The following is a 13,185-nucleotide window of genomic DNA, read 5'->3' as shown; positions in this document are numbered from 1 at the left end:
CACGATAGGCATGGTAGGTAAATGTTTCTGGAGGAAGATCAAAGGAAGAAAATTTAAACACGCACACTCCTTTAATCACACTTACCCCACAGGCACCAATCCCTCTCAAATTCTCATTGATGTGCTGCAAAAACGTAACGAAACCCTAGCAGGGACAGGATACCCTCTCTGTATAATCGCCGTCATTAAAAGTTATTTGATAGGTTCATCACGGCACAGCCATCCCAACAGCAGGAGGCAGTTTCAGTCCAGGGTGGGGAACAGAAGCCAAGGACTGGCTGCTGCATGGCCTTTGGCAAAACATCCAAATGGTTGCCCATCTGAAGGTCTGACAGATAAAGATTCCTTTTCACAGACTGGAAATTAGTAACTGCATTCCTAGCGTTAAAAGGGAAGAGATGAACAGAGAAAAATGTGACCGGCAGTGAGATGGAAAAATAATGGGAAACCACGAAAGGCTCATACGAGTCTGTCTTAAGCAATGTTCTCAGTTTTCAGCCAGACTCCCTTGAGGATGAAATCTTTTCTTGTGAAAGCCTTTCTCCACTCACGCCTGCCCAAACGATGTATTTCACTGTTAGTACTCTCTGTCCCAATTTTTAAAAAGGATCTATACCTATATTTGAACGTTCACAATGCCAGTGTCATTGGAAACCCACACAAGAGCTCAGAGGTGACTTCTAGCTTTGACCACCGTTTGACTAAGAAGCATTCTTTAAAAACCTTAAATTTATCCAAGCGCTCTGCGTGTGCGTGATGCCTCAACTCACAGCCAGGCTGAACCCCAGCCCTTCGTGCGGGGTCTGAAGACCTTCAGCAGACCTAAGAGTACCATCTGCATGGATGTTTGCTTCGCACCTGGCAGTGTGCGTGTCTCACAGAACTTGAACTTGCAGTTTCACTCCCACCTTCCCTCGCCTCTATCCTTGTCAGGGATGCAAGTTCCATTTTCGGAGTCCCAAATTCCCACCCAACTGGGAGGCAGCACAAAGGCAGTTCATCAAGTCGGCAGAAAAATCAGGACAAATAAATCCTTCTACCTCTCGTGAAGGGTAACGAGGAGCATGGGCTTGTGGGAAAAGCTATCAAGGACCCCAAATGGAACAGCACCGCGGCATTTGGCACCAGACATGAGACCAAGAGCTAGCAGACAATGGACTGATTCCTTGGACAAAAGGAATAAAGGGCCCAGAACTGCAGGAGCTGCCTGCTTTGAGCACAGTAGGCCAGTTCTTCTCAACATATCCCCTGTCCCGTGAGCAGCTGAGAGGGGAAGCCCTTTATTTTCCCACATGGGAATAAAAGCAAACTGTCCCACAGGGAAGAATGAACTGCCTGCCTGGAGCCAGCCCTCTGGATTCCCTGGCAATCTGACAATCTGTGCAGCAACTTTTCCTCCCTCTGCATTCTCCACAGCCTGCCTGCTCACGTCTCTGGACACTACAAGGCAACAGTTTGCTTAATAACGGTTCCAAGTCATTTCAGGTGGACCTACGCTTTTGGTCTGAAACTGAGAACACTAAGTTACTGTTTCATCAGTGAAAAAGATGTGTTTAAAAAATGGTACTCATGCTGTTAAAAGAAACCAAAGAGACCCCTCCCTCTCCATAATCACGCTCTCGGTGGTGAAAAACAGACGAAATAAAAACCTGGCTCTTGAGAGACTGGTCATAAATCGGATTGAACAACAATAACAACAAAAAACTCCTAACAACTTTCATTAACCTTATGAGCAACTTCCTAAGCACACTTGTGATTTCTCAGGACAGATAAGAGTGTGCTGAGGAGACCAAGTGATGCTCCCTGGGTGCGACCACACAGTCAGCCTCAGGGCGCATGATCGGCCAGCTGCCAGGACAGAGGTACCTGGTGCGGCCCAGGTCTGCATGCAGAGGCGTGCTGATAAAACAGTCTCCAGAAGGGCTGAAGTGCCAACGCCATCGGATTTGTGTCTGCTTTCCATTTGTTTTTTCAGTGCAGTCAAATGGCAGGGTTGCCCTTGCTTGCTAATTGCAATCGGGTCACTGTACAAAATTACAGAATTTTCAGGGCCATTTTCTCTGAAAAGGAGAGAAATTAGCATCAAAAAGGGATATTCCTGGACTGTGTCATTAAAACCATAGTCACGTAAGAATGTAAGTGGTATCCCTGGAGAGTTTTGCTCTCTGGTTTCCAGACAAAAATCAGTGACAGAAGATAAATGAAGTAGGCGGATTCCTAGACAAAGGTGAGGCTTTCCTTGGGGCTATGAGACTCAGGTCAGGAAGTGCCTTCATACTGGAACCCACCTAGGCCATTGCTTCTCTCCCAACAAAAGATGGGAATTCACTGAAATGAGTTACAGTGTGTCTCCAGGGAGGTGTTTGGGGAAAAGGAGGAGGAGGCAGCCAATACTTATTTTCTCCTTGAGGCTTATGGTTTTGTTAATGAGACATCTCGCGTGCAGCATCTGGCTGATATAACCTTTTTTTTTCATATGTTTATAATTCTTTCTGAATTCTATCTTGGCATAAAAGGTAAAATAAAACAAACCAAAAGCAGTCCTTCTGAAGAATTTCCACCAGAGTAGCCCCAGCCAGAGAAGAATGCCCTTCTGAGCGTCTGAGTCCCAAAACAGCTTTTCTTAAGCTGGAAATTTCTTCAAAAGCTTTTGTTTCATCTTTAGAAGTCACAAGAATTTTGCATTGTCCATAATATGGCTGTGAGACGTAAACCACTTTTAAAACAGAGGCCGCCAATCTTGTGTTTTACGCTATTTGGAATTTTTAAAAAAATTGTCAGCTAAGGCATAATGCTTAGCTCTGACTGCAATATCCCAGACAGGTATCACTCTAAAGTATTATCACAGATACCTTGTTGCAATTGTAAGTCAAAACACTTAGTATTGTTTCCTGCTTTCCGCATTTCTCTTGTCCCCGCATAATACAAATATTAACAGTTGACTTCACATCGTTGTACTTCTAAGTCACTGACAATGGCTAAAAAAATACTGGGAATGGAGGTGGACGTACAGGAAATGTAAGAGAACAATTCTGGAACTTCCTGGTTTCTCTATAGTGCAAATCACTTAGCACAACACAGCCAACTGAGCTGACGACCATTAGGTTCACTGACCATGAGATGATGTCTCTCTCCCTTTTTTTCTTTTTTTTTTACTAAGAAGCATTTTTTTAAAACCTTATATTTATCCTAGCTCTCTGTGTGTGATTTCTAAGTACTCCATTTTATTCTCAGGATACCCCTGGGGGAAGGCCTGCAGGGGTTTCCATGTCTTCAGCAAATGACAGACAAGGACTACAGCTCACGTCTTCTGCACAAGGCACGGGGTCAGATGGCTTTGTCACACTGAACGGGAAACACAGTGCAAGGAGTGGGATCTCCGGAGTCAAATGCCCAGACTTGAATCCCAGATCTACTTTAGTGATTGTGAGCAAGTTACATGATCTCTTTGAGCTTCAGTTCCCTTACGTGGGAATAACAAGCATGCTCTTACAGGGCTATTGTGAGGGGGAAGGGAGTAAGTAATCTAGGATGCCAGCCCAGTGCATAGACAGAGCCGAACGTTCCACCGCATGCACCTACTACACTGTTCCATGGTCTTTTCCATATAATAAGTAGAGTCTGAAAATTTTATGTAAATAAGTCTCTCTTTTAATGCAGAAGTGATATTTACAGATTGAGCAATCTTACTGTGACTCTTCCTGCAGTGTGACTAAAGACACTCTATCTTTTTAAATGTGTAATAGATTTTTAAATATATAATGCTTGCCAAAGTCAAGCTACATGCAGCCAGATTCATTAAACACTGATGGAGAATCTATGTATAAGACTATGCTAAGCAGTAGGGGCTACTCAAAAGATGAATAAATGCAGTTCCTTGCTCAGGAACCTCCCATCTGGTACAGAAGCTAAAATAATGATCTCAGCCTGAGATAGGTGCTCTACTAAAGGCTTAGAAAAACAACATGAGCCCAAAAGGAGAAGTGACTGAACCTGATGGACATCGGAGGAGGTTCTAGAGTAAGAGCATTGGATTTGGTTTGCCTTTTCTGTGTGTGTGTGTGTGTGTGTGTGTGTGTGTGTGTGTAGGGGGAGAAAAGCGAGGGAGGAAAGAGAGGGAGGGACACGTGGAAGGAATAACATCATCAAATGTGTTTAGGAGAAGGCACAGAGAGGAGGAGATGCAGCGATGCGGCTGGAAATGTGGGTGGGGAAGAGGGCCGTGCTAACGAGTATCTGTAGGCAGTGGGGGTACAACTGACAATTTCTGAAATAAGGAAACAAAGAAATTATTACAGCAGTATTTAGCAAGATAACCTTGGATGGCCCGGAAGGAATGGAGACTGGTGAAAGGAGAGGGGGGGAAATCAGAAAGATCCTTCCATAAGAAATAGATACACAAGATCTTGAAAGTCAGTATGGGGTGGGGGGGTGGAGTAGCTCCATGGTAGAGTGCCTGCTAGCATGCACAAGGTCCTGGGTTCAATCCCCATACCTCCGCTGAAAAATAATTAAATAAATAAACCTTATCCCCCCAATAAGCAAATAACAAAAATATTTTTCAAAAGAAAGTCAATATATATGTTTTATTTTAATAAGTTTAAAAGTTTGTGTTTAAAAATATCTTTTAAAATGTGTTTTGTTCTTAAACAACAAATTTTCTAAAGTAAGAGTGATACACTTAATCAACTTTGCTGTATCCTGTCTATTTCCAGGATATTTTGAAAGGGAGAGTCAGTGTCAGTGTCATCCATTAAAACACTCTTCTAATTGATATTTGAATCTGAAATATCAGTCCTGAGTATAATACGTGACAGACAGAAGGATAGTAACTCCATCTGATCTGTATCCGGCCTTTCAGCATCAATGAGATCAAGTGCATATTTTGCTTGATTACTGTGAAAGCTGGTGTGGGTCACAATTGTTCACAGGGCACTCTGCTACCATGAATGTGGATTATGAAAGCATCCAAAGTGTATGAACCAAACATTTAAAACAAAATCGTAGGGGGCAGTGAACCATTACGAACTGCATCACAATTAAAACTGTACAACTTCAGCATATTCACAGTAGCTAACGTGCTCACATTCCAAGTAGTCCACTCTTGGCTGAGCTTCCAAACACTAATGCCAGAAACATAATTCTTTTTCAAAACATTAACTCCTCATTTAAAAGCCTGATAGTGTTGGGTCTTAAAATCTCTTGACAATGCAATTAATTAAAAAAATAAAAAAACAACCTGAGCTGGATAAACTGAAACTATTCAGCTTTTCAGCCACACGTGTCACTGTGTGCTAGAGCCCTGTACACTCGAATTTCAGGAGGGATTCCAGAACATATGTTCCCCCAAGGGGCACTTCAGTGGGGACCCCCACCCCCCTCACTGTCCCGGGCCACAGCGCTGCGAATCCCCGCGACCCTGCCCTGACACCAGGGCCCTCCATCACAGTCCTGCGGCCACACTAGCTGCAGAGGGCCTCCCACCCTCCAGGGAGCTGGGCAATAGCCCCACAGGAATGCCCGCTCCCTGAGCTCAGAGCTCGCACAAGAAAACAAAGCTCTTCTGCTTCATCTCCTCTTCCGCAGATGCCTGCACTCCTCCAGGAAGTTCACACTGACCGGGGGGATACTGTAACTAAATTAAAATATAGGTCTAAAGTCAGTGTTCCTGGGCAAAGAAAATCTGCTTGTTTTTTCCTAAGAAACATATGTTTACTAAGGAAAAAAATCGACAGCAGAGAGAAGTCATAACAATATCCACAGCTGAACCTTCTAACGTCCTCCTTTTAACAGTTTGCTCCAGTTATGTTCTATCTTACTTTATTCAGAGGGTTTTTCCTGTTATTGTAACATTACTGTGTATTCATACTTTATTCAACACTTTGTCATAAGCGGCTTTCCATGTTAACAGTCCTTTCAACAAATAGCAGTTTTAGCGGTTTAATATTCCAAGTATTATACGTTTTACTTAAATGGTTCCTTTCCACTGAACTTGTCAATTCACTTTTAAAGTCACTTATTCACGGAGTATCTACTCCATTCAAGTCACTAGATTAAATATTGTAAGTCCACAAATAAATAAGTGGCTCCTCCCAGAATGCTCTTTAAAACCACAAAAGACACAAACATATACATGCAGCATACAGGCATATGCACGTGTACACCTGCTATATGTGGCCTTAAACTCTTTAGTTCTTTTAAAATAAGCTTACAGGATTGAAATATTCTAATTTCCTTTCCGTGTTTTCCATTTATTGCTAATTTCTCTTCTTCTTGTCTGTTGGATTTGCCTTAACATGACTGATCAGGGAAGCTTTAAAGTAGCCTCAAAAGAAAGAAATTCTGAGCATCATTAAATATTTTATCTTAAGAACATCTCCAATCCAAAATATTAACTACATCTGAGGTTTAGGCAAAATTGCTCTACAGTGTTAATACTGGGTTGATCCACCCGGGATGGGCAATAATGCACTGTGGTTTTCTTCGGGTGCTGGGGCTGGGAGAGGAGAAGACATCTGCAAACAGATGTCTTGGAGCCACAAAGACACAGATATGAATTTTCCTTTCAGTCCTTAACCGGCTGTGTGATCGTCAGTATCTTACTTTAAAACACACAAATAAACCCAAAAAACTCACTGTACCTCAGTTTCCCTATTTGTAAAAAGGAGTTAGTCATATTTACCTTGTAGGGTAGATGTAAAGATTCCAGAAAATCTATGTAAGGGCCAAGCATGTGCCTATCATGCAATGAATATATTTATTTCTATAATGAGCACATATTTTGTTTTAAAAGACAAACATAACTACGTAGAAAAAAAACTTTAAAAGAAAAATGAACTTACTGGGCTTTACCGAAGAAAAATGCAATTCATTCCTCATTTCCTAATGAAGAGTCTAAATCTTAAAAATTCAAGAAGCTAGAAATGTGGAAGAAAATGCCCTGAGGCTGACCACAATCAAATTGTAACCCAGCTCTCCAAATGGAGTTAATCCCAAGCTTTGCCTCCCTTTTGTACATTTGTGAGTGTACATCACAGATGATGGAACAAATGCCTGGGTGTGGGGAAGCCACATCCATCCTCCAATCCCATTTCAGGACAATTTGCTCTCCTCTCCAGTTCTTCTCACCTCAGCCTCTGAGCTGAGACAGACCCAAAGCAGCAGCGAGGACCACTCTGCTGCTCTGTCAGCAAGTGGAATTAATTGCCCCTCTTCCGGGAAGGTAGATGCTTCCCCAGGGAGACCAGGGTGGAAAAGCCATTTCTGACCCTGCCGCACTCTCCCTCGCCTTTTACACTAGAGCTCTGACACTCGACACTGTCCTCTGAATGGGAACGACATTTCCTGGCTAGTGAGGGATTCCCTAAAGACGGTTTCCATAAATTCACACACATTTCATTAACCCGAGTTCACTGAACAGTAAGTGTTCCCAGAGACTGAAAGCATCCCTGAAATTCTCAAGTTTCCCAGTTGAGTCAAATTGGAGTTTAAAAAGTTGCAACTAATTATATGAAATCAATCATCTTTCCTCTGTCAGAGTAATTCAACCATCATTAAAATAGAGATAATATTCCCAAGGATGAAAAAGCTTAGGTTTTTTCTCTGTGGGGGCTAGGTGAGTTTAGACCTCTGGACAGTCTCAGGGCTGGTCTGGGTTACCACGCTGGGAGGAGTGAGGAATCTCTGGGTGCAAAGGTAAAGACAGCCTTGAAAGCTGTGTGTTTGAGAGAAATGGCCCATAGAACCAGCAGGTGGACAGGGTTTTGCTTAAAACCTGTATCATCTTTGGAGTTGTACAGAGAATTTCAGAAAATCTTGAATCTCAAAAGAACCTGTTTATAAGATTCTGTCTGTGTTTTCAAATTGTCTAAACCCAAGCTGTTTCCTTGGGCTAAGGATTGCAGGGTCACTGACAATGGTGATTTCCGACTCCATCACGCTAACTGCACACCCCAAAGCACAAAAAGGTTACTTTGGAAACTATCCTTTGTACGTAGCCCAGAAAACTAACCCCAAACGTGTGTGTAGGGTCCCTTCACTCACTCCATCCAGGTCTCTGCTCAATGTCCCTTCATGGGAGATGCCTTCCCGACCACCCCATTCAAAGTAGCACAAACACACTCAAAATCGGACTTGGTATCACCTTAGGAAGATTCTTTTTTCTTATTCCTTATCTTTCTTTCTCACTACCTCTCATATTATAGATGCATTTGTTTATTTTCCACCTGCCTCTCCACCAGCGTAAGCTCCATGGAAGGAGGAACTTTGTTTTTTCACAGCCATATCCCACCTGGTCCTTCACACAGTACCTGAACACATGATCACTGTTCAATAACTATTTGTCACGTGAATGAATGAGCTGTAGGTGCTTTAGCCAAATGCCATACATCCCCAGTTCTCTCCCTGGCAAGATATAAACTCAAACAAAGCTCCTGAAACCCATGTAAACCTAACACTAACATCTCAGATGTCTTTGTTGCAGGTTAGGACGCCAGGGTATCCACGTGAGCTACCCTGAGAGTCTCCAAAGAGCAAGTGGCTCTTCGGATCTTCCCAGGCTGTAACACTAGTGAACACACCATTTGTCCTCCTCCCCACATCTCAAACTTTCCCGCACCCACAGATACCTAGATCTTTTTTCTTACCATACTGATCAGAAGAGCTAGTGAAGAGAAGGTAGCCAGAAGCACAGGTCTGGGATTCAATATCCAAATCTCCCAACCTGAGAATCAATCTCTTCCCCTTCGGTACTGTGATCATCTTTTCACAAACAGTGTGATTGGGGTAAGTCCCTGGATAATTCTTAGATGTCACTGTGCCACTGTCCTCGTAGGTCACTATGTGCCCACAGCCATCACCTGTTAAAGAAAAAAAGGTACAAAAAGTAAGTGAAATTAATATTTACTAAGGATTGAGCAAGTCCAGTATAATCTTCACCTTATGTATTTTATTCCTTCTATGGAGAAAGAGAAAAGCTAAAAAACAAACAAAAAGACTGAATTATTAAATAGTATCTATTATTCCAGGTTATTTCATCTCCTGTTTCTCAGTTTAATCTTCTGAACATTGTTGGTCAAAATGTTTCATGTATTAGCATGAAAAACCCTTTGCAAATACATCATCTAATCAAATTACTTTTTCTAATTGTTAGGTAATTAGTTAGACATGAGCACCAGGCAAGGGGAGAGGAAGGGGGAGGGAGCAACCCAGAAAATAGCAGTACCCCTGTGCTCAGGATAAGGGGATCCAAAAACTTTTACTTTCTCTAAATGAAGGCCAGCAAAGAAGCCGGCTAGAATCTAACGCTGTGGCTGCACAGCAGAGAGAAGGACTCAGCTTAACTTGACCCAGTGCTTATTATAATGCAATTAACACCGCAGTTTGAGCCCCCTCCCACAGGCTTCTCTGTGTGCATCATGGGTAAGAACCTGTGTAAAAGAGACGGGCATGCCTGATACAAGGAACATAAGCTGTCAATCAAATAGTCAATCACAAAAACACCCCCTAAACCAGGTTATAGAAACAGAAAAAAAAGAAAGGAGTGGCACCATTTTTCCTCTCCCGGATTGGCCCACCCCCAGGCCTCGGGCGTGGACTATATTTTACTACCTTTTACTTCACTAATAAAATCTTCTGTTTGTATCACGCTCTCTGTCTCTCATTAGAAATTCTTTTTTTTTTTTTTGGATGACTAAGAACCAAGGTAACTTTTATTCCCCTCTTCCTGGTAATATAATCATCAATCCATCTACCCACCCATACCTGCACAGTAGGCCCTTGGCATTCACAGAGTCACCATTTGTGGTTTTGTCTATTAGCAAGCCAACGCCATGAAACAATCTGCAGTGGGGAAAAGACTATTACTCACTTCAGGGGTTACTGTCCCGATTAAATGAGATAATATATGCAAAATGCTCCTGGTAGAATCTGAGGCTTATGCTGAGAGGACTTTGTTTAAGAGCAGATCGTTCAGCTGGGGACTGACAATCATTCCACATTCATATCTCAGTTAATACCAGTCACAGACTTGAAGGTTCCTGATAGACTCAGGATGTATCATTAGCGTCAAGGATCTACTGTATTAAGTGCTTGCCACACACCAGACATAGCATTGGCTGGAGACACATGAATGCAGCAATGGCTGAGTCTGCTCAGAGTCAGATGGGAGAAAGTCATATGTTGAGATAACTATAATAATAACTGCCCTGTACCATATCAGGAGCTTGAAAGTGCCAAAGAGGCAAAAGAGGATCTATTTCAGTGAATTATCACTACTTCACTAAAACAAGAAATTCTCTTAAGGCTTTTCTCAATACTGAAGTTAATCAATTGACCAATAAGTTGCTCCATAAATTAAAGTGACCAAGTTAATCACTCAGATACCTAACAGCAGGAACAACTGGCTGGGCTTCGAGGTTAAGGAGCAAACACTGCATTCGAATTACAAAATGTATGCGGTTAGTTCAGCTTCACCGAAACAAAGCCAGAAGTTCTGCCTTCTGCTAAAGGGAGAGAAAGCAGAAATCTGCTGGGGAAGGAACTCCCTGCAGTGGTAAAAGACGGCCTCGGTCTCCCGAAGCTTCCTACCGAGAAGCCCCAACGTGGGTATCCTGGGAATCTGAAGCCCAGGGAGGCCTTCTTCCTTCTCCAGCCTATGCACTGCTGAAGATTCACCGGGGGTCTTCCTTTATTCTACCCTCTTCCTGCCCTGAGGCTTGCAGCCCAAAAGATGATGGAGGCCTCGTCAAAATAAGGAGTTGGGGAGAACTGCAGAATCTAACCCAAATCAGCAGGAGGACCCACATATTATGCAGAAACTCCCACAAGATTCCAAGCAGGGAGTTTGGACTGGGGGAGAGTTGACCTCAGGAAGCAATGTGTTACAGAGTACCAGCAGGGAATGCAGATAGACAGCTAAGATAAAACCACTCTGAAACCCGGAGGTCCGGGCAGAGGCAGCTGTGGAATTTATACAGTAGGACATAGGGGCCCACAGAGGGCTTGAGGAGGGAGATAAGGAAAGAGGTATTTCAAAAAGATTTGCCACAGGAACCAGCACACAGGAGAGTCTGCATCGGAAGAGCAGTAGGAGGGCGAGGAATGGGGTGGCTGGGTTGGGAAGGGAAAGAAAAACGGGAAAGTTCACAAGAAAAAAAATCAAGACTCGGGTTTTGACTAATTATAGTGGGAAAGACAAGATAAGAGGGGAGGAAAAAAAAACATTGAGATTTTGAGTCCAGTAATGAAGTTAATATGACAGCAAGGGAAGCCCAGAAGGCAAGCAGGTCTGGGGACTAAGGTTGTAAGTTTGGTCATTAAGTTTGAGGTGACAGCTATGTGTCTTGGCTCTCTGGCAGGAAGGATAAAATTGTTGAGAATTAAATGGAAATTATACTAGAGCAAAGCATATGGTACAGAAGCACAAAGTGCACAGGGTTTTGATTTAAAATTTGAATTATTTAAATTTTGTAAAAAACAGACTCAATTCACAATATCTCATGGAAACTATAAAACATGGCAACCATACCAGCAGGCATTCTCACAGGGCTAGTGATGCCCGTTAAAGGGGGTGGCTGCCCCTTTAAAGGAGACAGAGGCCCTAGCTCCCCACCAGCTCCTGGTCCCTCATCACTATGACTTGTCCCACCTTAGGAAGCACTGGTTTTGAGTGCTCTGATAAAACGACACTAGGGTAACCAGTGTCCAATTATGAATATAAATATACACACAACTAACTCTCTCTAAGCCACCAGCATACCAGCTGGTCACTTACATGCCTCTTTTCTTAATACCATGAAATTCTGCTTTTGTAAGAGAAGAGAAAGTGAAGTCTTTTTCCTAGAAAACACAGCTAAATATAAAATGTGGATCAATTACATGGGAATCAGCCTACACATGATTACTTTATTCTAAATTTCATTTAAGTGACAAGTCATGACAAAGGACAATCCCAGGGTGTCTGTTATGCAAGCCTGCAATCACACTTCTTTCCGATGCCTTCTACTCTCAAGCCCAAGGGGAAACCCATTCCGTCCAGTGACACCGGCAGAGTGTGAGCAAGTTTAAGGCTTCCGCACTCCCATCATTACTTTATGCGGGGTAGCTGTGCCTTCCTGGAAAAGTTTCCCTTTTCCATCAACTATCAGAATGAAACTAGGTCTTTGGTCTGCCAAAAAACCTGAAAGGAGCTGCTAAGTCCTAATTTATTAAAAAGAAAACTGTCATCAGAGGTTGCAATTTCCCGCCTGCCTATGGAAGACGATATAGTTTTCCGGGGCAAGCACTAATATAATAAATTGATTCCATGGTATTAAAGACATCAGCAATTTTCAACCTATTGTTTTTCTACAGTTTTGATGACTTCAAAGGACTACATATATTTAACAACATTATATAAGATAATTGGAAGTTGCTAAGAGAGCTGCTCTTGAATGTTCTCACCACAAAAAGGGAACAGTATTATGCAAGGTGATGTGGTGTCAGAGGATGCTATGCTACGGTGGTAAATAACTTTGAAATACATAAATGTATAAAACCAATGCACTGCAGACTTAAACTTACACAATATCGTACCTCAATTATACCTCACTAAAACCGAGGACACAAAGAAGTAGAAATATGCCAAAGGGGAAATGAAAAACTTCGAGGGAGAGTATCATGTATTGACTAAGATGCATGCAGATGAAAACAACAGAGAGCACGATTCCCATGAGCTCATCCTAACATTCTTGCAGCTTCACCTGGGGCCTAACTCAAACCAAGAACCACTGACAAAGAAGATGACAAGAGCTATTTAAAAATCTATCAGTTTGTGTTCCATACGTAGTGTATCAACATCAATACTGTGGTTGTAACATTACAGTGCAGTTTGGTGTGATGTTATCGCAGGGGAAACTAGGTAAAGGGTACACACCGCCTCTCTGCATTATTTCTTATAACTGCATGTGATCTGTGATTACCTCAGAATAAAAATTTTAATTAAAAAATTGAAGGAAAAAAACCACACCCTGTCAGTCTGGTTAAGTTTGGCTGTCAAGGTGTGAAGAGAAGGGGCTTTTATTTTGTATTTTATACTTTACTGTTTGGATTTTGTGGTCCTGTACATTTTGCCTATTTAAATTAGTTTTAATTAATGTATTTATACCAGCTTGCACTGAAATGATCTCTATGGAATGACAACTAATA

At 42.3% G+C, this 13,185-nt stretch overlaps 1 protein-coding gene across 2 annotated transcripts in view; it reads right to left on the bottom strand.

Moving 5' to 3' along the window:
• The window catches only part of DCBLD1 (discoidin, CUB and LCCL domain containing 1), a 53,391-nt gene that overhangs the window by 28,469 nt on the left and 11,737 nt on the right, over window positions 1-13,185 (bottom strand). For both annotated transcript variants that reach the window (XM_072965781.1, XM_072965782.1), the window contains exon 2: window positions 8,646-8,858. In XM_072965781.1, coding sequence (XP_072821882.1) covers window positions 8,646-8,858 — 213 coding nt within the window. The remainder of the gene's footprint in view (window positions 1-8,645; window positions 8,859-13,185) is intronic.

This window comes from Vicugna pacos, chromosome 8, assembly GCF_048564905.1.
Source record: "Vicugna pacos chromosome 8, VicPac4, whole genome shotgun sequence".
NCBI lineage: Eukaryota > Metazoa > Chordata > Mammalia > Artiodactyla > Camelidae > Vicugna > Vicugna pacos.
The sequence above is the reverse complement of the archived record's forward strand: the minus strand, read 5'-3'. Positions and strand labels throughout refer to the sequence as shown.